The sequence below is a fragment of the Rhinolophus sinicus genome, chromosome 2 (assembly GCF_057876585.1).
Source record: "Rhinolophus sinicus isolate RSI-liver-muscle chromosome 2, RSI-T2T, whole genome shotgun sequence".
NCBI lineage: Eukaryota > Metazoa > Chordata > Mammalia > Chiroptera > Rhinolophidae > Rhinolophus > Rhinolophus sinicus.
The window spans coordinates 30,929,071-30,952,956 of NC_142502.1; the positions used below are offsets into that span (position 1 = coordinate 30,929,071).

At 32.9% G+C, this 23,886-nt stretch overlaps 1 protein-coding gene across 7 annotated transcripts in view; it reads right to left on the reverse strand.

The window, feature by feature from the left end:
* LAMA2 (laminin subunit alpha 2) overlaps positions 1-23,886 on the reverse strand; it is a 521,442-nt gene that overhangs the window by 271,252 nt on the left and 226,304 nt on the right. For all 7 annotated transcript variants that reach the window (XM_074333566.2, XM_074333563.2, XM_088795458.1 and 4 more), the window contains exons 8-12: positions 22,837-23,015; positions 18,215-18,314; positions 14,796-14,956; positions 4,670-4,810; positions 2,063-2,236 (exon numbers count right to left, since the gene is read on the reverse strand). In XM_074333566.2, coding sequence (XP_074189667.2) covers positions 2,063-2,236; positions 4,670-4,810; positions 14,796-14,956; positions 18,215-18,314; positions 22,837-23,015 — 755 coding nt within the window. The remainder of the gene's footprint in view (positions 1-2,062; positions 2,237-4,669; positions 4,811-14,795; positions 14,957-18,214; positions 18,315-22,836; positions 23,016-23,886) is intronic.

The following is a 23,886-nucleotide window of genomic DNA, read 5'->3' on the forward strand; positions in this document are numbered from 1 at the left end:
TTTTCCATTTCCTTAGCAAGATATTAAATCAACCAAGCTAAGCATGTCATCATGACTATAATTTACGTGATGTGACATGACAGCTAAGATGTACTGTGGTAATTTGTGAGAGCTTGCAGCATTATTGGTAGTATCAAAAATTTATATGGTTCAGTTATTAAGGCAAATTGTTTCATTCATACTGAGATATCTGACAGTAAACCACCGAGGGCTTCCACATTACATTAAAAAATGTCTTCCATATTCAAACAATTTGCACACCCTGTTACCATTATTTTGTTCATTGAATGGAAATTGAAGCACAGGCAAGCACAGTTTTTTGATGTGAAAATGATCTGTGGGGGAATATGAAATGCTTCATTGTGGATAGTTACAAGAAACAGTTCAGCCAGGAGAAGGGAAGTTATCTTTGGGAACCAACAAAGACGAACAGGATGTCCAAATTCTTTGCTCTGATGCTATTTAATATCACATTTGCTTGCTTTCCTTCTGTTAGTTTGATTTTCAGCCAACAGAAAGCAAAAGCATATGACCAGAAAAGAAATGATAGAAAACATGGTAAAGAACATTCTATTGTAAGTGATCCTTAAATAAATTCCACTATAGTAAGAAAAATAAGACCTCTGAAATACATCCAATTTTTATCCATGGCTCTTCTCTGAACTCCTCAAAGCAGGAAAAAACAATTTAGTTTATTTGTTTTTTGGTAACTTTCAGCCATACACATTCAAATCTTAGGTGTTATTTTATTCTTATTGGTGATACAGGAGGTTCCTAAACAGAACTGGATAGAATGACCTCTTGTTGTAATGGGCCAATGAAAGTTTAATTAGATTTTTATGACAGCTCTAAAACTGTATGTAACATATACTGTCTCTTTTTAAAATACATATTCGTTGAAAACGTATTTTACTCATTTACACATTTCATAATCACATTTGAAACCTGTTAAAAATAAGAAACTGGCCATGAGTTAAAATTTCTTCAATCTGCTAAAACCACCAGTCTCCCATTCACTAAGTAACATATGAACTACTAAGTTTTTCTACCTCAATACTCATATGCCATGGTGAGAGAACCACTAACTATAAATACATTTTTACTTATTTAACCAGTGAAAATTTCTTCAAAAGTAACACTATATTCTTATAGGTGAAGACTAGGCTCAAATAGCATCAATTTGCTAAAGGATTTTTCTTCGTGTGACTAGGTAATTTAACTATCAGGGTTAAATTACCTAACCCTGATAAGGTATTAACTGAAAAGGTATTAATTTTCACAGAACAAGAAAGAATGAACATGTAAAATTACCACATTTTGTTTCCAACAAATTATTAGGCAGAATAAAATAAAATAAAAGCCAGGGCACCATAGAGTTAATCTACAACAGAAGATTAAAAAGCGCCTGCATGCTGAGGCTGCTACGTTTGTTTATCTGTGTATGTTTTTATATACGTGTGAACGGGCTTTAAAACAAACATGTGCTTTCAATCTGGCACTTCTTTTAAGGTAGTTCTCTTTCTGAGCTCCAGGAAATATGTTGTTTATATAAGCTTCACGGCAAGCATTAAATTAATTATGTAATAAATTTCATTACCAATGAACATTCATACAAGACAGAAAAAGTAGCTCTCTTGAATATCAACTTTGAAATGAATTAGAAACAGATGAGGAGAATGTCAGGAAGTATCCCACCACAGAGAGGCAACTATAGAAAAACAGCTGTTTTAAGTAAACACAACACTGTGTTTCTTCCAATACCTATCATATGTTTTGCAAAAATATTTTAGAGCCTTCATTAATTTACTTGCTCATTCAAAAAGTTTCTATTTACATAGAACATCAACAATGTAAGGTTATGAACTAAGGAGGCTATGGCCCATGGGACGTGGGAAAAATGTCCAACTCATTCTGATTTAGTTGATCCTGGCAATCCAGCACCGCATACCCATATATTTGATAGGCTTATCATTCCTTAAACAAATACTAAATACAACCACCCCATTATCTTTATTGATCTGCGAAAGCGAAGTAGCAAGAAGCAAACCCCATATGGACTTACTTTGTTTCCCAGATACGGAGCTGGGGCACTCCAGTAGTAGTCCTGAGGCAGAGCTTTGCGGGCCACCACGCCACTGATGCTGATCTGCTGAGGTGGATGGAAGCTGTCCAGCTGGGGAGCCACTCGAATGTGGCCCGAGATGTCAGTCAGATACCAGCCATTCATGTCCAGTATCTTAAAGAAAACACACAATCACTGGTACTAAGGAAAAAACAAACAAACAAACAAAAAAACCTGTTCACTTCTTTTCTCTTTCATATTCCTGTAGTGTCTTTTTTTTTTTAATTAAAAGACAAAACTATACATGTTCACAAAAATATGAGTGTTGTGAATATCACTAACATTACCATCATGTACTCATTACAGATGCCTATTTTTTTTCTTGATGTTCCTAGGAGTTTGGATGATATGTGCTATACAATCATGTTTTCATGAACCCAATGTTTTTCTAAAAAATACGATTCTAAATACCTCTTTCTCAAAAAACAGAAAAGCATTCAAAATTCTACAATGGTTATAATGTTATAGTAATTATCAAATAGTTGGACTGGGAATTTCACAGTTTTCAATCCACTAGTAATTTCCTATTGTTTATGGAATCGATTATTTCAAAGGGCGTTACTTATGCATGTGTGAATCAGAGGAAAAAAAGAAATAAAATATGAAAGTGCCAAAAAGTGACTTTTCATTCAGTATTTCCTCCCTTCTAACTTATTTAAATTTCACCTTTGACGCTTAAGGACAACTGAATCCACCAGCCTGTTGCTGTGGCCACAGCTCACAATACTGTACCTACTCTTTCCCATGGGGCCGGAGGTGCTGTGGGAACCCATAGCCTAGAAGCCTGGATCCTTGGCCCAGAAAAGGAAGGAGCCTTAACGGAGGACTTAGGGAAGCCACGATGATTTACTTTTCCATCTTTATCCTCTAGCCATGGACGGGCATACAGCTGCAATGCTAATTTAAACTGTCAGGTCCAGACAAAATACTGGACCCTGAGGTTCACAGTTACCAGGGTCCACTAGACCTGAGTGACCTGCTTGGTGCTGAGGGTGATGAGGGGCAGAACGGTAATGGTGATTACATATGGATGAAAACAATTTTTTTCAATTTCTTCATGTATAAGTCATTTGATTTTGCATCAACCAAAGTTGTGGAATTGCTTGGATTGCCCTGGTCAAAAGAAAAAGAGACCAGATAAAAATTTACTGACTTGCTGGACAATGACATATGACTTCCTTTTCTTCCCTTTCTGACATCACCCTCCAGACATTCTAAGACAGCCCAGTGAGATTTATAGGAAATTCTTTTCAGAATATTTAATGAAATGTAAGTATCAGTGGACTTAGTTTCTGAGCCAAGGATGAGGGCTACCTCAGATCCTCTGCTAACTATGAAACTTTGATGTACTAACAGGACTATCTGAAAGGCAGGGTAAAACTCCACAGACAAAAGGAGGAAGTTAGGCTAGATTTCCGTTCGCTGCTGGTTCCATGCAACCTGCTTCAAAAGCAATACATTTGATAAAGTATGTATGGATTCAAATTTAGACATGAGAGTACAACCAGAAACTATTTAGCATATTTCACACTTGACTTAAAAGGAATACAGACAGAGAAAAAAAAAAGATGACTGTGTTAAGGATTAGTTAGCTGATTAAAGCTGGAAGGAAGGGAGATAGTTTATTGAAATAGTTATCTTTGTAAAGCACAACTGTAATCAGATCACTTCCCTGCTAAAATCCTTCAGTGACTTTCCAAGTATAAGAATCCAACTTCTTAGCATACGCAACTCTGTATGGAACAGTTTTTCATTCCCCCTCTAGGCTTTTCTTCCTCCAGCCTGTTTCTGGCTGCTCTGCACTCTTAAGGGCAGCCTCACAGGCTATTTGAAATTGCCTGAAAGTCCCCTTTTCCTCTCACATCTCTTCCGTATGGAGACAAATCATTGCATAGAATTCAAAAGGTAATGGGGATTGTGGTGCAAACTGGAGGAAGTAAGGTCCACATGTTTATATTTATGTCTAAGTTAGAGGAAGAAAATTCCAGTAACTACTAATAGGTAATAATTTGAATTTTTTCAAATCAATTAAGAGTGAAGACGGCATTGTTCAAATTCAATGTCCCCTTTTAACAATGAAATGGCCCATGTAACATCAGATAGCAACTAAAGGTTGGTGGGTAATATATTCATACGATAAAGCAATTTTTCTTAGCTTGTATAGCAAAAATATTGGAGAATGGAATATGTGCTTCTTTGTATCACAATCTGATGCTTTGTCTATTGAATCATCAGCTCTTGGGGCTAGAACAACATTCAACTCATTACTGCTTCACATACTCATCATGGACACTGCACAGGCTGGAGTTTACTTATTCTAAGAGGTTCCCCTCTACATATTGTTACAAATAAAAATTCTAAGGCTTTGATCAAAGATACATAAACAGCATTTGAAAAAAATATCCCACCACTTCTTCTGGATAACTTTAAGTAGAAGCTCAATAATAATAATAATAATAATAACAATAATAATTTCTTACAAAAGAACAGTAACAGTAGCAAGAAGGCCAGTGGAACAGCGTACAGAAGTAAAAGTCTGTTGCTTACATTGCCATAGGTCCAGTAGGAACTCTGACATCTGTTGGAAACCCCGGAACAGAAGCACTCGTCACAACCGTTAGGATTATCCTCTTGCAAATTGAAGAAGCCAGATTTGCAGCGACTGCAATCTCCGCCTTCAACATTTTCCTATAAATAGAGAGGTGCGTTAGAAACAGCGGTGCCCTGGAAAATTAAGAACTGTCTGTACTTCTGTTTAAGGAAAATATAAACTCTATAGTCTTCATTTTACATCCCAAACATATTTAAAGTATAATGACAATTTAAAAAATCTGCTCAAAATCTCCTTAGTAAGCTACATCCTTTTTAACCACACTGATGGGAAGGACTATTGAACACAAATCTACTGTAGTAAAGGTTACAACTCTGATCTTCATGTATGTCAAGAGTGTGGAGTAAATGTTACAATCAACACAGCAATCAATGAAATGAACTAAAATCAGTTTGGTTCACCATTCTGCATCACCGACCTTTATAGGAGACATTAAAAGTGGTAAAATTAAAGACAAGCTAATAATAGAACACTGATATCATACAGGTGGTGAAATACTTTTCACATTATATATTAAAAATGCATACATTTGAGGCAAGCATAAGAACTGACAGGCAGAGAAACTAGGGCAAACACCAGAGGCTTTCCCTAGTGAGACTAAGTGGAAAAAGAGGTATATTTTCCCTGGTTAATTTTCACAGTGTTTCCTTTAACATAAAGGTATAGCCACTTAATCACACAGTGATATTCTGGGAAAAAAATAATTCTCATTTGGTGATTGCTCTCCACATTGGTTTCACTAATCCTATTTCAAGCGTACTGAAAACTCATGTTTATAGGTGAACTTATAGTGTGGACTCATCCAGGGAAAGCCGACCAGGTGATCAAAAACTAGGAAGGGTGTACACTTTCATTTTAAGAAGTGGTTAATCTTGACTAATAACTTCTACATGAAGGCTCCTTGCTTTCCAGGAAACAGATTCTTAATATTCTCTACACGTGCATCTGCACCACAGTTTTCCACTTCCTTGAATTTCCTTATTACCTCAATTCTGAAACTATCCTTTTACTTAGGTAACTAACTTCTCTTCAACTGTTTTTATAGCTCTTTATACACTGCTCTATCATAACCACAGAAAAAGCATAGCTATTTATTCTAAGATTGTTCTCTCCAGCTGTATACCGTAATCTATTCAAGAGGTAGAAACCCTGTTTTACGTATCTTTATAGTACCAGGAAAATGCAGCGCTCCTGGTAGAACACTGAGAACAAGCTTAATAAAATCTTATCTAGTTTAAATGAATCTCTTAGTGGTCCTGTTTCTCATGCATAGTAAAAAGTTATGCACATAGTAGATGTTTAGTAAAGGTACTTTTGAGTAAACCAAGGTTGGGTAGAGGATAGGGATAATAAAATCTGAGAACATATGAGGAAAAATAAAAGAGGAAAGAGCAGCATGAAAAAATAGATAAATTTATAAGAATAAAAAAAAAAATGAGGCTCTCCTTGTATCCAAGAGAACAATTTATTTGAAACTAACTCTTTGACTCTTAATTTCTATGACCAATTTACAGTTGCAATCACTTCTACATTGCTGCAGCCTAGACAAAGGGGTGTCTCTAGGCCCTTTCCCCATGTCAAAGTTTAGCATCCTGATATGTACACAAATTGAATTATTGCCACTGAAATTTTTGGTAGTTTTTATTTGTAAGGTAGATTTTAGATATTTTGAGATGATAGATGTCAGCAAAGCTAATCAAACTGATTTCAGACCTATGGTGACAAATAAATACCCAAAGCCCTGAAGTTGAAAGCATCTTCAGAAGAGTACACAGGCAGGAAAGATGAAACATATCTATGATTATAATTTAGCTTATCCCGTTGAGGACACAGTAAAACTGTTCTGTACACTGTGTTCTTATGTTTTGGGTCCAATCTACTTTTCATTTACTCTACTTTGAAAGCTTGTAATACCACTTTTCTGAGATTCAGACTAAGTTCAATAACCAGAAATTTTCGGAGATTCCATTTTCCCTTAGCCCCATTTTAGCCTCGCAATATGACCTTGAAAAACAATGATTAAATAATTGCAATATTCAATTTCATTTAATAACCTGAAGCAAACATTAGGATAGGAATTCTAGGGACTCTAAAGATAGGGTGGGTCAAGGTCTCTTTAAAAGCCGACATCTAGAGTTGGATGAAAGGTACATTCATAATCAACTATAATGCAAGATGGAGTATAAATGCATCTACAGATCAATTATGGGAACACAGAGGAGGGACTAATGCCTGCCATAAAGGCTTGAGAAGGCTTTATGACAGGAGTGGAATTTGACCAAAACCTTGAAGTGTGGTTAAAAATTACAACCTGTTGGAGAATTTAGAATGAGAGAGCATGTTAGCAAAGATATTGGGAACAAGAAACAATCGAAAGTGTAGAAGGTTCAGTCATTACATGTTCTTTCAAAAAAATGTACTAAATATTTGCTATATGTTAGGGATTTAACTTGGTACTTGAGTTCAAGGGTCCGTGACCTCACATAATGAACCTTTAAAGCTACCATAAGAGATATGAATCTTTCCCCTTAGGAATTGGTAAGGCAATAGAGGTTATTTAGCAGGAGATAAATCAACAGAACTATACTTGAGACACTTAAGTTGGTAGTAGCAGGTAAAATGTCTATGAAATGTGAGACACTAGACTAAAGAAATCTCTCATTACTATATGGTTCAGTAAAGGGTTAATTTAACAGAGTTGGAGTGGTCAAACGCTGCATGTTCCAAATTGAAAAACTGTTCCTTGACCAGCTCCTGGGAGATAATCTTTAGCCCTTGGAATACCCTGTTGATAAGTGTGTCTTTGTATAACTGCCAGCAGGTCACACCAGATATTTTATGCTAAAATTATGATGTATGCTAAATACCTAGTTTTCCTTATGTGGAGTTCTGGGCCATGTTGTATCAGTTTGACTTCTTGGGGTTCTGGAGGCTGAGTAGTTAAGGTCAACCATATGAATGTTCTATATACATGTGACTGACCCCCAATAAACACCTTGGGCACAAAGACTTAGGTGAGTTTCCCTGGTTGGCAACACTTCATATGTGTCATCATACATTGCTGTTGGGAGAATTAAGTACTCTCTGCACCATTCTACTGGGAGAGGATAACTGCAAATTGGCACTTGGTTTTTCCTGGACTCTTCCCTATACTCCTTTTTTCTTTGTTGATTTTAATCTGTATCCTTTCACTGTAATAAACCATGACCATGAGTATAATAGCTTTTCAGAGTTCTGGGAGTCCTTCTAGTGAATTATTGAAAATGAGTGTGGTCTTGGGAACCCACAACACACTCTAGTAAAGATAATAGAATGTCTGCACCTATAGAAACAAGTTAGCCAAGTGGTAGTTTGTTTTGCTTATTATGACAATCTTTGAGCCAAACTATTTTAGACCCTGTTACAGGTCCTCAAACTAATCCTAGTCTACCTCCCCAAACCCAATTCACTTCAACCCTCTTACCAAATAATTGTCAACTCTTACAATATTTGCATAGACCTTACATACAATTGCAAAACATATCAGCATAAAGCCACAACCTTAAGTTTCTAGACTCCTACTTCTCTAGTCCTGAGTCTATACCATACTTTTCCTTTAGTAAGTGGCGGCTACTAATCAGATTAAGATCGATTTATTCAATTGAAAAGTACTGGTTCTAATTTTTCTCAGGTTGAACTTTAGATAAATACTAAGCCTACACTCAACAGTAAATATGGTGGATATAGTACCTATTTATATATCTGTCCTTATGACCTAATTAAAGTGCCTTTTGAGGCTGGTAGGAGGATGAAAAATCAGGGAGAAATTTTTTAGCTCATGGGAATTCAGCTTTCTGGACATGTCTCAACATGTATAGATTAATTAGTTATATCAGGGTATACTTCCAATTTCCTTTTCCAACCTCCCTTGAGAGAGTATTTATCTAAGTAGTTCTTATTTAAGGAATGCACTTCCAAAGTTCTCTTTGAAAAACGTATTAGTTTTAAAACAGTGATTAATATAGAACATCACAGTTTCATATGTAATATATTTTAGAGTGACACAATTCAAACACAGAAGCATGGCATTTCAGGGGTTTTACTGAACCTTCATAGAAGCACAGGTTTTCCTCTTTCAGGTAGTTGGCTAGTATACATGATCTGGGTAGCTTGAGTGTCAACTCTTTTTATAATTATCCAGGTGGATAATTGTTTTTTCGAAACTTCTCTGTGATTTTTCAACAACTGCCATCCATGAAGCATCCCCTGATTGTATTCCTGATTCATTCTTGGAAGATTCTCTTGCTACGAATGGTCCGGAACTTAAATTTTTTATTCGCAGCTTGAGAGTGAACCATCCGCTATATTGGTTGGTTCTGTGAGCGAGTTAATTTCTTTTGCTGTCAATACCAAAGTATTAGTGAATGCTCTGTACATTATTTCTCACTGTTCCTTTACTATCTATTTTACTCATTCATCAAATCATGGCTGAGCTACTAATACAAGTATTATACGAGATGCCAGAGAATATATACAAATGCCCTCTAGAGGATTAGATAGCAAAGGAAATAAGAGTGTGGACAAAGGATAATACAAGGCAGAAGGAAGTTACTATTCTAAAAGGGATACTGAGTGCATGTTCTGGGTGGAACACCAGATTCATCACCACAGTTCTCCATCCCTCTGAAGGAAAAATAAGATGGAAAAGCCATCTGGTTGAGCGAAAAAGATGTACCCAAGGTTTGCATGACAGGATTAAAATAGGCAGCTGCAACACTGTTCTCTCCCATAGGAATGTTTCCAGATGTTAGAATGCTTACTAAAGTTCATTTATTTATTTAAATAAACAAACAATGCAAACAGTAAAATCATTTGTTTTCTCTTTTCTTGCCATTTATAAGATCTTCAAGGGCAAATATCATATCTTATAACTTGTCACCATCCAACTCAGTTTGTAAAGCACAGATGTAAAAATAATCGATCCTAAATATCTAACCATGATGGTGAGAGTTTGCAGCTTCTAGCCCAAATGGCATTTTGCTTGTTATGAGATTTCTCTTTCCTTCAGCTATTATTCTGTCACTTCTTTGTACTGATCAACTTTAAAAAGAGGTACAGTTCATCCTTGAGCAACATGGGTTTGAACTGCATGGTTCCACTTATATGTGGAATTTTTTTCAACAAATATACAGTCACCCTCCATATCCCCGGGTTTTGCATCCTTGAATTCAACCAAACGTGGTGGCAAACCAGTATTTTCCATCCATGGTTAGGAATCCATGAATGGGAGGGCCAATTGCATGCATTGTTCTACACTGTTTTGTATAAGGACTTGAGCATCTGTGGATTTTGGTATCCACCGTGGTCCTGGACCAATCCCTTGATGATACCAAGGGGCAACTGTAGTTAAGTATTTGGGGAGATAAAGTTATACATGAATTTTCAACCATGTGCGGGGCAGTACCCCTAGCTCCTGTGCTATTCAAGGGTCAACTGTATCAACATATAATTTAATAACAATTTTAAAAGTTGTTTTAACAGGTTATCTAAACAAAAGTGGTGGTCTAATTTATTCTCTTTCCCAGCATTTCAAATGGGCAACATTTGTCAATTCAGTAAATTTATTTTAATATTTTATTTATTTAGATTCTAATAGTTATTATTTCTAACTTACAAAGTAATGGTTATTTTTACACCTAAGCTTATGAAATAGTAATTTCCAGAGTGTTCCAGACTTTCACTCCAAGGTTTAATATTCCCTTATACCACCATATTTTCTTAAACCCAAATATTCTACTTTCTTGATTTCTAAACCATTATTCTAGTTGGTTATATTAACAAAAATTAATAGGTACTAATAATAGTCAATAATTTTCCCATTGTAAATAATTAGTCCATATCATAAATATTTTTATTTCTTATGTATTGTCATAATAAAAAGTGTCCCTTTATTCTAGAACAGTGGTTCTCAACCTAGCGTTCATTATCATGCCCTAAAGGAGCTCTGTAGTCATTTTTTTCATAATCATCCCCACCATGAAATTTGAATTCTGTGAATATACTGTATGTATGTACAGATACACTGTGAGATTATGTTTGCCTTACACATAAAATGAATAGGATATTCGTGCTCCTCAAAAATCAATTTGCATCCCTTTATGGAGAAATGTGTGCTTTAGACACATATTTCTGTGGAATATATTTTGCTAAGTATCTAATTAGATATTTTGTGGACTATCCGTCAAAAACATTATGACTTCCTTTTTTTTTTTTTTTTCTCCCTTTGGTACTCTTTTCCCCTAAAAACAAAGTTGTATTAGGAAAAACCTTACTATTAAGTTGGTGCAAAAGTAATTGCGGTTTTTGCAATTATTTTTAACCTTTTAAACCTACTTTTGCACCAACCTAGTAGTATTATTTATTTTTTGAAGTCAGATACTGTTGTGTTGACATCAATTTTCTTTTTGCTATGGTTTCCTCAGTACAGTTTCTCTCTAGAGAAATAGTCACAATAGTATGCCTGTATTCTTTCTCATGCAGCTGCCTTCTTATAAATTAGGTACAACTTCAGAAGTACATGTTTAACCATAATTGTTAGTCAGCTGGGAATTCTACTGACAAAGTTACCAGAAAGATCTTTAGTGACATTTAAGTTAATTTTGTGATAATTGCTTCAGGAATTTTTCAGTCATGCTTGTTTCTTTGTGAGGGTGTGTGTAGTCAGTTACATATTTTCCTCTGTTATGGCCTTCATTCTAATGCATCCTAATATTAAAAGACATTAACAAAAGAAGAATAATTAACTAATTAGAAGTATTTGCTGAGTGCTTACTCTTTAAATACTGTTCCAAATATAAATAGTTGATGGATTAGGAAGAGAGAAGAAAATAAAAAATAATTCCTACTTTTCACAGGCTTAGCTTTCAAAATTAAAAAAAAATACCACAAAACCTGATTAACATAATATTTTGCACTGTAGCTGTTGCAAGAGACAAATCCTACATGTACTTTTTATGCTAAAGATTTTACATCTGTAACTTAAATTAGGGATCAAATATATAAACTGAATGTCTTTTGTAGAAATGCCCATGGTTTGAAGCTAACAAGTTAATGGGGTGATCACTCATATGCATAAATGGAAAATAGGAGGGAAAAAAAAACTAATAAAAATGTTAGCACACATCACAAAAATCCTATTGGGGGAAGAGAATGGAAACTTATTTCTACCTGTAAAAAGCAATATTAATAAACAAAAAAGTATTCCCGTTGGAATTTATGATTATGCTCGTGTTTGATTTTATACAAAACTTTAATGTTATAATTACACCTATTAAGAATTAGGCAGGAAATATTTAATATCATCATTTTCCAGATCAGTAAATAGGAGTCAGACAATTTAAATGACTGTCAAACCTTCACAATTTTTTAGTTTCCTTTCTTCCATCATTTTTTATGTATGAGTCACTGTGTTTGTTATCTTTTTATCGTTCAATGATGAGGAAAATACATAGGATACATGTCACCAGAGTTGAAACAGACATTAACTAGGATTACAAATTGTGAAAAGATTACAAAGGAAAAGGAAAAGGTGTTACAAGTGTACATGGCAGAATGATTTATACTGGGGGATCGAGGACAGCTTTGCTGAGAAAGTAGAGCTGAGCCTTGAAAATCGCCTAGCTAAGCAAAGGAAGAAGGCCAGAGCTGAGGTTTTCCACGCAGTCTGAATAGAATTCATAAAATTCCACAGTTAGAGTTTGGTGATTCAAGGAAGTTAAGCAAAGCTGGAAAACAGCGACTGAAGCTCAAGAACATTGTGGAGAGGTAAGCCAAGGTCAGATCACAAAATCTCATATGCCAGTAAGGACTTAATAAAAAGTGCAATGAAAACCAAACCAAAACAAAAAAGTGCAATAAAAAAGCAAAGCACGATGAAAATACAGACTTTGATTTCTCTAGTTTTTTACTTCATTTTTATCTTTCTACTATAAGACTTTGGTAAAAATAAAAGCACATGCTCCTACCCAGATCAAGGTCAATTTATATTATTTATCAGAGCCTGCAATCCAACTGACTTGTAACGGATAACATGACACCAAACTTCAAAAGAGATGATTTCTAGCATGTGGTATTTAAAATAAATATCAAGAGTCAGAAGAGCATTTACGTTCAGTTGACTTGTCATATATCTGATATTCACTTGTCTCTTGTAATTTCAGGAGAAGCTATAGAAATTTCAAAAATTTTAACAATGAATAAAAAATTAGTAAATTTTTTTGTGTGACTTAAGCTAGCACTGGTTTCATATTTTAAAATATAATTACGATGATGTTCATTAATATCATTGTCTAAACAAAGATATAACAGAAAATCTTACGTGTCAAGGTGATAATAGTTGATATTGTATTAAGTTAAAAATTTCATATAACTTTTTAAATCAGAAAATCTTTCTTTTCCCTTCAATTAAAGACATTTTAAATGAAGAATTATTTTAAAGCACCACAAAAGTACAGATAATATGACAATTATCTATTACAACCTAAAGGTAAAAAAAAAAAAAATTCCATGTGTGCTTCAGATATGTTGTTTAAAGAAATAATATTTAGGCACATTTGAATCTCACTTTAATTTCATCCTATTCTCTTCCCTCATTCTCTAGAGTTAACTGCTATTCTAAAATTAGTGTATATTATATAGGTGTATTTAAAATTTTAAAATTTATAAATGTGTGTCCACACAATATAAAATTGTTTCACGTTTTACATCTTTATATAAATGATAACATAATCGCTTTTGTTTTCTTCTGAAGTTTCTGAAATTCGTCTCTATTTGTAGATGTGGACCTATTTTATTTTATTCCCTTGTATCAGATTATGAACACATTATACTTTTCTTCTTATTGATTTATGGATATTTAGATTTTTTTCTAATACTCATTATGAGAAGTAGGTCTATCTTGAACATTGTTTATATGGATTGTGGACTTTCTCCCTGTGTATGAAGACAGGAGTTTTATTGTTTCAGAAGCCTAAGATAAGTACCTAAATTACCGATATAACACATTCATTATGTAACTATTAGCATATTTAGCTTGATATTTTAGACATTCTTCTCCCAAAAAATATATACAATATTAATGCTAATATTTACTTCTTGTGTTATGATTTAATGTTTGTATATACATGCACACACATATAATTGCAAGAGCATCATTTATACTGCTTAGGTAAGACTAATGAATTAATAAAGGAAAGATCTTAATAAGGTTCCATTTGCAATTGAGAAAAAAGAAAAAAGTAACATTTATTTTTAGTACAGCATGCTAAGTTTCAATGGATTGTTCATTCTCAGCTAATGTAGCTAACACTGTCTGATCCAAACTTTGGTGCTGATGGCTATAGCTCTAGGAAATTAATTTTATCATTTAAGACTTGTATATGCTTCTATGTTCTCTTTATAAGTATAAACCATAGGTACAATTCATCCTTTGGTGTTAATATGATGAACTATTCGCCGAGCATGTACAACAACACAAAAGTGGCATTTCTGAAAGTACTCTTGGGAGGAAATATGTGCCTTTAATCAATTCCACTATGGCTTCTCACATTTTTGGTAATTAAATGGAAGAATTCAAATACGGTATTTTCAGACCTACCTGGGTTCAAACTTCAGAAGATCATTTAAAAATCCACAATGAAACTCTTGACAGAACTATTGTTAGAATTAGATGCAAAGCTGGAGTTGATCTGAGTATCCTATAGTTTTAAAGGTTGCTATTTTTAGTGTTGTATATTTTTAGATTACGGTAGCTTGATAATAGGTAAAAAAATGTTTTTGCTGTAAAATAATAGTCTTAAGGTAACTGGCCCTCTGTATAATTGTTGGTTTTTTAGACAAATGGCAAGTGTCTTGCTGCAATGAACCTGGTATGCTTCTAAAGATGCTTCTGAGTGTCACACATGCAATAGACAGTATTTACTGGAGAAGTTATAACAATTGCTTGATGCCAGCAGACACATCAGAAAGCCGAGGAAAATGACCTTCTAACTTGACAGTAGGATGTTACCAGAATAAACAATGTACCTTGCAATTACAGGGTCCAAAACAAGGGTCCACATTTGTGCTTCCTTCGCCACTACAGTTACAGGGTTTACAGTCTGGGTAGCCAGTGTAGCCCCTGGCACACCGATCACAGCTCACCCCTCCAAAGCCCGGCTTGCAATGACAGGACCCAGGTGCCAGACCTAAGAGAAGATGAGCCACATATCAACATTTTTAAGGCAACTATATAATTTAGGTCCCAAGTTTTTAATTTTTGTAGACTTTAAAAGCTTATTTTCACCCAAAAATTAGATTTATGATGTACATCAAAAAAGAAAAGTTAAAACCACAGAATATAAGGTGTAATCAGAAGCTGGCTATGATTTGTGTACATAGCATTTTCTAAGTATCTTTAAAAATATTAAGAACTAAAAAAAACCACAAAACCAAATAAAAATAAAAACAAAACAAACAAAACACCCCCAACACTCTTAGCATCTACCAAAATTAAGATTATAGAAAAACCACTGCAATGATTAAAAGGAATTTCCATAACTCTGTCATCACACTAGATTAAGAATTAGTAATCTGTGCACACCTGTTGGTTCATAAACCCTCTCAGACAAGATAGAAAAGTTCGTTGGGAGTAAAAACAGACTATTTAAAACAACAATTTAACAACAGTAAAAATACAGCATCACTTAGTACAACAAAGACTCAGAATGTTCACGGGAATGGATATTTTGGAAATAAAAAAAAATAGAGGAGGGAAATGAGAGTTTAAATTCACTTTTCTTTTTAAATAGAGAAATACAAGACAGTTTTCCTTCTTCTCTTTGATTAGAAAAACAAACAAACAAAAAATACATGCATGCATGAACGAATACAAGTTATTGGCCTTCAAAATCTGGAAAAATAGAAGAGCAGATCAGTAAAATATAATCCAGGCAAAAAAGAAAAGGAGGGAAGAAAAAGCAAGAAAACATTATGGAGAGATAGCATAAAACAGAATGACAGAAAGAGTGTCAAACATACATACTAACTATATACAAATAAGTTAAAGAGTCTCACTGTTTCTTTTAAAAACATGTTTATGTAACGTTCACAAGAGATACACAAAATAACAAGATATATTACAAATAAAAGAATGTAATTATACATTAGGAAAGCATATAAAAAAGTAGAAACTTCTGTAGTAATATTAGCAAGGGCCAAAGTAAAATTCAATTACATCTACTAGTACAAGCTCTCACTTTACATCGATAAAGACAGAATAAAAAACATGATTTAAGTTTTCACATTTATGCTCCAAATAAGCATTAATTATAAGAAAATATATAAATAGCAGAATTTATTGGAAATTAAAGAAAAATTATCCAAAATCAATGGCTGAGAATGACAATCTTAGCACTTTAAATATTTATAAAGAATTTAAAAAGATATAGAAAATTTGAATAATCTAATAATATTTAATATGTTATATGATATAAAATATAAATATTTATTGTAGCTTATCCATGACAAATCAATAAAAATGTTCAATTTCTCAAAGCACATATTATCTAAGTATTGTTTTCTTACCATAAATGACTACTTCTAGATTTGTACCAAATGCTACAATAAATTAAGTTATGAATATCAGAGATGATGACAGAATTTTATACAAAATTCAACCCCTCTAAAAATACATACATACATACATACATACATACACACATACATACATACACACATACATGCAGAAGGTGCCAAAAAACGGTGCCAAAAAATGTATACACATTTTAAGGAAGGAAAAAACTCTATTAAAACTGTAATACTTAGTGGCCAAGACATGGAAACCAAAGTCCTTCAACAGATGACTGGATAAAGAAGATGTGGTACATATACACAATGGAATACTACTCTGCCATAAAAAAAAGATGAAATAGTGCCATTTGTGATAACATGAATGGATCTTGAGATTACTATGGTAAGCGAAATACGTCAGACAGAAAAAGTCGAGAACCCTATGACTTCACTGATATGTGGTATATAAAACTGAAAGCAACAAAGGAACGAGACAAACACATAAAGAAACAAAAACTCATAGACACAGATAACAGTTTAGTGGTTACCAGAGGGTCAGGGGGGTGGGAGGTAGTAGAACAGGGTAAATGGGGTCGAATTTATGGTGACGGAAAGAGTACTGACTTTGGGTGGTGAACACACAACGTGATATATAAATGATGTATTACAGAACTGTGCACTTAAAACCTATGTAATTTTACTTCCCATTGTCACCCCCAATAAATTTTAATTGAAAAAAAATTAGATATCAGGAAAACTCATTATTAAAGTTAACACAAAAATGTTAGTAGCAGTATCTACGTTAAGATACCACTGTATTATATGCTTATTTTTCAACATTTTTATTTTGCTAATTTTTAAAATAACAACATGTTTATTTTAAAATTAGGGGAGAAAGTTAAGTGCTATTACTGACAATAAGGTTAGTTGTTAGTATAAAAAGATAAGAGACCATAAAATAAAAAAATGACCTCAAATTCACCATTTGAAGATTAAAATAAATAGATATTTAATCTTTTAGTATTAAATAATATATGGCTTAAACTGATAATCCTACATTTTTATGAAGAAAGCGGGTGAGCTAAATGTATCAAAGAAACATTACCGGTCTTTTAAACTGAGTCTTTGTGGGGGTGGGGAAACCTATAACTTGGTAGCATGCTATATTTTAGTCCTTCCAAAGAAGAGAAGAACCTACTCATAGATAAATAAAGAAACTGCTCCAGATATATTCTAGGAATTATCTACTTAACCTTGGCAAGCAACTCTCCCAGAAGCAGCTCCTAAACCTTTTACACCAAGGAGTTATTTTGGCACTTGATTCTTTAATGTTTGAAGGTAGTCATGAATTTCAATCCCCAAAGAAAGTATTGGCTTATATTAGTGTCTGTGTCTTTGTCTTCATAAACTCATGTCTACTACCTTTTTCAGTCCTTTAGTACACTTCTTGCTTTCCATATTATTGACCACAGCTTAGTATGTGATGCCCTCTAATTGTTCTTCCCATTACAGCATACGCATCTTACAATGAATACTGTCATTTCATGATAGAAACTAAAAAGCTACAAAACAATCTAATAAATAACACGACATAACAAAATTACATACACCACCAATTTTTGATTGACAGAAGATGCATATGCACAGATATGTAAATATGTATATATAATGCAAAATAAATGATTGAACTCTTTTTGCTTTGAAAGAATTATATTGAAACATAAAATTAATTACTGAGATGAAAAAAAAAAACGCTTCTTGGAGTGAAATTTGAGAGATATAAGAATACATTCATTATATGAATGCAATTTACTGTAAAATGTTCTCCTAAAAGATCATATTTGGGTTTTAGTTGTCCAAGCATCGGAACAATGACCTTCTACTGTGGCTCTCACCTCGTCGAGCATGCTTTTCATCCTTGACACAGACTTCATTTAAGGAACCGATCGAATTACAATGGCATGGCTGGCATGGTCTTGGATTATTTGGAGATACCTAACAAAAACATGAAAATGCTTTCAATCAAGTATAATAACACTAATATTTTTAAATTCAGCAAACTTTTAAGGACAAATTAATTTTAATAATACATAGTAATACATTATATAAAGTTATAATATAAGAAGTTACCTTTAATGCATGATTGCAATTTCTGAAATCCATTTCTTCTAAATGGATATACAAACGTAAAGAGGACAGTATAATAAACTCCTATGTATTTGTTATCTAAATTTAACAATTTTCAAGATGAATTATTCAACAATTATCAAGATTTTGCTCTGTAAATTTCATCAGATTTTATGCTGTGCTGAAGTTTTGGGAGAATATCCCAAATAAGAGTATTTTAATCCCTACACATTTCAATATGCATCTCTTTCATTTGTAATCACAGTATCATTACTATAACAAAAATAATATTTGCTTGATATTCTCTAATATGCATCCTATAATAAAATCTTCCTGATTGTTTTTTTATTACAACATAGTTCAAAATTAGTAATTTCCCCCAAATTTACCTTTCAAGAACTTTTTTCACATTGATAATTAGATAATTAATTAAATAGAAATTTATATTTGATGCTTAAAAAATAATATTAAATATTTAAATTAAAATTTGATTTTCTGGGGAGGCAACACAACCTGGAAAGAAGCAATGTAGGCCCCATAATTAGGAAACCATGAGCTCATATTCCGGTGTTGCCACTTACTGGCTATGTGGCCTCCTGCAAACTACTTACATTCTTGTAAAATGAGGACAATTATACCAACTATAGCGATGTTATTAAATTAAAATGAAAAAGAATAACATAAAGCATCTCATAAGATTCTTCATATATATTAAATACTCAATACAACTAATAGCTGTCAATGTTAGAATATTTTAATTAAACAAACCTAGACTATACTAATATACTGTATAGACAACATTTTTTTTCCAGATGCAATAGGATAAGAAAAAAACTGAATTATTTGCCTAGAAAATACTGAAATACTAGTGTGTTTGTGAGTGTGTGTGTGTGTGTTTCCACCTAAAATATATATACAGAGGGTGCCAAAAAATGTATATACATTTTAAGAAAGTAAAAATCTGTATTAAAATTGTAATACTCAATACATACTGATAACAAAAGATGAATACAAGTCATGTTTGACTTCTGCAATTATAAGAGGTACTCGAAGTGGTTACCATCAGCATAATTTTAATAGTTTTTTCCATTTTAAAATGTATATACATTTATTTGGCACCCTCAGTATAATATACATATACATTTCCCCCTAAAATATATCTTTTATATATGTACATGACTAGGATTAATTTACAAATGAAAATGTGTTTACTGATAAAAGTCAGTATCATAATTAGAGAGTTATTTACATGTGTGATAGAATATCAGTCAACTATGCCCAGAGATCAGTTTCAAAATCAAATCTGTTTAATACACATTCATTCAGCCCTCATTATGAAGTAAGGACTGTGCAAAACAGTAAGGTAAGGCCTACTCTCTGCCTTAAATAAAGTTACAGGAATAACAAACTTAAAATAAATTGATTAAACAGAATGTGCCAAGTGATAAAATAGACATACAAGTAGAGTTTATGGAGCGAAAGAAGGAGTAATAACACAACACAATGAAGTCAAGTAATATTTCACAGAAAAAGTGACGTTTAGACTGGAGCTTGAAGTATGAGTAGCAATTTGAGAGTAGAATTGGGAGAAGTGCTTTCTACACAGAGAAAACCACCGAGACATGAAAAAACTATTCTGTGGGCATATGGCAAAACATTTCTTTTAAATAAAATCTTGGCTTTTGTAAATATGTTTTATGATTCCAGTAATGAGCTTGAGTAAACCAAATCCTCCTAATTCATTATCTGTCTTTTTGGTAATTAGGATAAACTGCCTGAATTAGATTGTTGATCAGGAAACTTTCTATTATATTAGATTGTATAAAGATATCTACTTTACACTGACTTTTAATTTTATTAATATAATAATTCAGATTACTAATTAGTACTCAAAGTAAACACTGATATGTATGTATGTACATATGTATTCATATGCATATATTTTATTGAAACTATTAAATATAAGTATTTAGTAGATAAACCTAAAATTAGATTTTAAGACAATACATTTAAGAATATCATAGAGAAAAGTTACTTAGCTGTAAAATTGTAATGTACAAAACTTTTCTTTCTACATTTTCACAAAAATACAATGGAGTTGCACCCAAATAGTAAGCACTTTAAATTGAATTTTTAAACAAACAATATAGCATAAGTATTTTGTAAGTATAAAAATATCAAAATCTAGGCTCAGATTTACTTAAGTACTTGACTTGTAATTAAAAACTTATCAAGCTTTCAGTTTTGATAATGGTAGAGTGTCTTGTATGCATGCAGTACCACCTCAGAAAACAATTATAAATTCTGAACAAAATAGAAAAATCCAAGGAATTGGGAGAATAATCAAAGACTAGCTGAAATTGGAAGGATTTAAAATTTGAAAGAAAACAAAAATACACTAGATGAGATACATGTTTGCATAAAGATAACACCAAAATATGCATATCAATACCCCCAAATACTTAACAGATCCCTTAATCATACATTGTTTTGAGATACTCCAAGGAGTGCAGTGAAAAGCAACAGCTGAAAAGCTACATGACCTGAGTAAGATTTTCAGGTCTGTACACCATAAAGTAAACAGAAATTAGAATTGCCGAACAAGTTAGAAAGGTCAGATAAACACCTTGAGCTTTCTGCCCAAACAAAATGCAAAAGCAAGTTTTCACAATTTCATGACAATCAGTCAGTAAATTGACCTCCAATTAGAACAAAAGTAAAAAATCTTCAGAGGAAGATAACAGAATCATTTCTCTACAGTGTATCATTCACAATATTTACCCCAAAACTTTTATCTGCAAAGATATATGTATCCCTATGTTCACTGTAGCATTATTCATGGTGGCCAAGACATGGAAATAACCAAAGTGTCCTTCCATAGGTGATTGGATAAAGATGTGGTACATATATACAATAGAATACTACTTGCCCATAAGAATAGGTGAAACACTGCCATTTGCAACAACATGGCTGCAAGTAGTTCAGACAGAAAAAGTCAAAAACCATATGATTTCATTCATATGTGGGATATAAAACTGAAAGTAACAAATGAACAAGACAAACAAACAAATAAAAACCCAGACACAGAGAATAGTTTAGTGGTTACCAGAGGGTAAGAGGAGAGAAGAGGTGGTAGAAGAGGGTAAAGGGGGTCAAATACATGGTGATGGAAGGAGAACTGACTCTAGGTGGCAAACACACAGTGCAGTATACAGATGATGTATTATAAAATTGTACCCTTGAAGCATACATAATTTTACTAACCAATGTCACCCCAATAAATTTAATAAAAAATAAATTTATAAATGTAAAATAAAAAATGTCTCAAAGCAATCCAAAGGTAAAAAAGAAAGTATTTCCCCCAAATTAGTGCTAGAACTAGAGGTTAACCTTGTAGATCTCAATCATTATTTCAAAGATTTACTTCTCTACGGGCGAAGTCCTAAAACTTAAAAATAAAATGTTTCTAGAATAAATAAAGAACATTCTGACTTAAATAGACACTTTAATAGAGAAGATATTGGTGAAGCCAATAAGCATTTAAAATAAAAATTAAATTGCCATGAAATCTGCTATGAATTCATAATAGAAGGTCTGCTGTAGGACCAAACATTGATGGGAATTACTTAGTGATTGTCAAATACTCACTTGCCACACTCACTATACCCACACCCACTAGAATGGCTAATTCAAAAAAGATAATCAACACCAAATATCAGAGATGATATGGAAGAACTGGAACCTCTATATATTTTCGGTGAACATGTACAATGTTATTACTAATTTAGCAAAATGTTGGTAGTTTCTTATAAAGTCAGACATATTCTTATCCTATGAAACAACCATTCTTCTCCTACATATTTATACAAAGTAAATAAAACATGACCATAAAAGACATATAAAATTGTTTTATAGGATCCATCTAAAAAGTGGAAATGACCCAAATGTTCACCATCAGGAGAATGGACTGAAAATTATGATATGTTCATGCAAAGGAACACTATGCAGCATTTTTTAAAAAAGTAAATATTGATGCACACAACATGAACAAATCTTAAACTGTTACGTCGAATGAAAGAAGGAAGATGCCAAACTGTATGTACTTCCTGATTACATTTTTGTGACATTCACTAAAAGGCAAAACTAATTTATGTTCTTAAAATCAGAATAAATTTGGGGTTGGGATTGAGTAGAATGAGGCAAAATGGAATTTTCAGGAGAGAGGGAACTGTTTTATTACACGTCCTCAAATATTTATATCAGTTTCCATTACGAAACACTTCTGGTCACCTTTTATGATCTGAAGTCTATCAAAATTATTTTTTCACATAATACATCTTTGTATGAAGAAAACAAAATAACGCTTCATGAAAGAAAAAGCATACTTTACCCCTTTGGGTCTAAAGAAGCCGTCCATACATGTCTCACAGTTTATACCAGCAGTATTTTGGGTACAGTTGATGCATACACCTCCTCCAATGTACTTTCCATGTATATTTAAACTCAGATTTCTTATGGCAACATTTTCATCATAATAGCATTCTTCAGCTTTCCCATGACAATTGCATGCTGCATTAAGGAAAAATCAATTCATAAATGTTCATTTCAGACATATTTTAAAAAATCATTCTATAATAGATTATTTTATACTATATGAGAAAATAGATATACATTGATATACATATACACATACATATAATCAGTACAAAAGTATCTAAAAAGTATTTGAATTTATTGGCTATATTAATAAATTCATACTTTTTAACGGAACTTGAAATAATTACAATATATAAACTGAATCATATGAAATTGCCAATATTTGATGGATTTGATCCTAAAAAACTGAAATGTCATATAGTTCAACCTACAATTTCCTATTATGAAAAACAAGAAATTTTTGGTACTGAATAATTAACATCCAAGTAATCTGCAATGAATAATTTTTACATGTGAATCTCTGTTAGCGATACTATGGGCAAAAAAGAATGTTTAGGATATAGTTCCTTTCTTCCACTACTAAATAACTAAAACAGGGTTTGTTTTACATCATGTTCTAAGTGCTTTATATTTATTACCACTGATTTTAATTCTCAAAGTAGCTTTATGAATCTGGTACTATTATTAACCTCTTTTCACATATTAGGAACCTGAGGCACAGAGAAGTGATCTGTAAAAGGTAAACAAATCAGTATTGCAAACCACTCTGAAGCCAGGCGCTAGTCTCATGACTACTCACTGTCTCAGCCCCATCAAGTTTTATCTGATGAGAGAGATAAGAGGTATAAGTACTAAATAACCAGGACAAAACAAGAGCTGATTTGCTTAGTAGCTGAGAGTATGCCTTTTTGTACCAGACTTGAATTTGGGTGTCCTCTCCATTATTTTGTAGACATGTGATGTAGGGAATTTCTTAATTGCACTAAGGCTCCGTTTCCAAGTA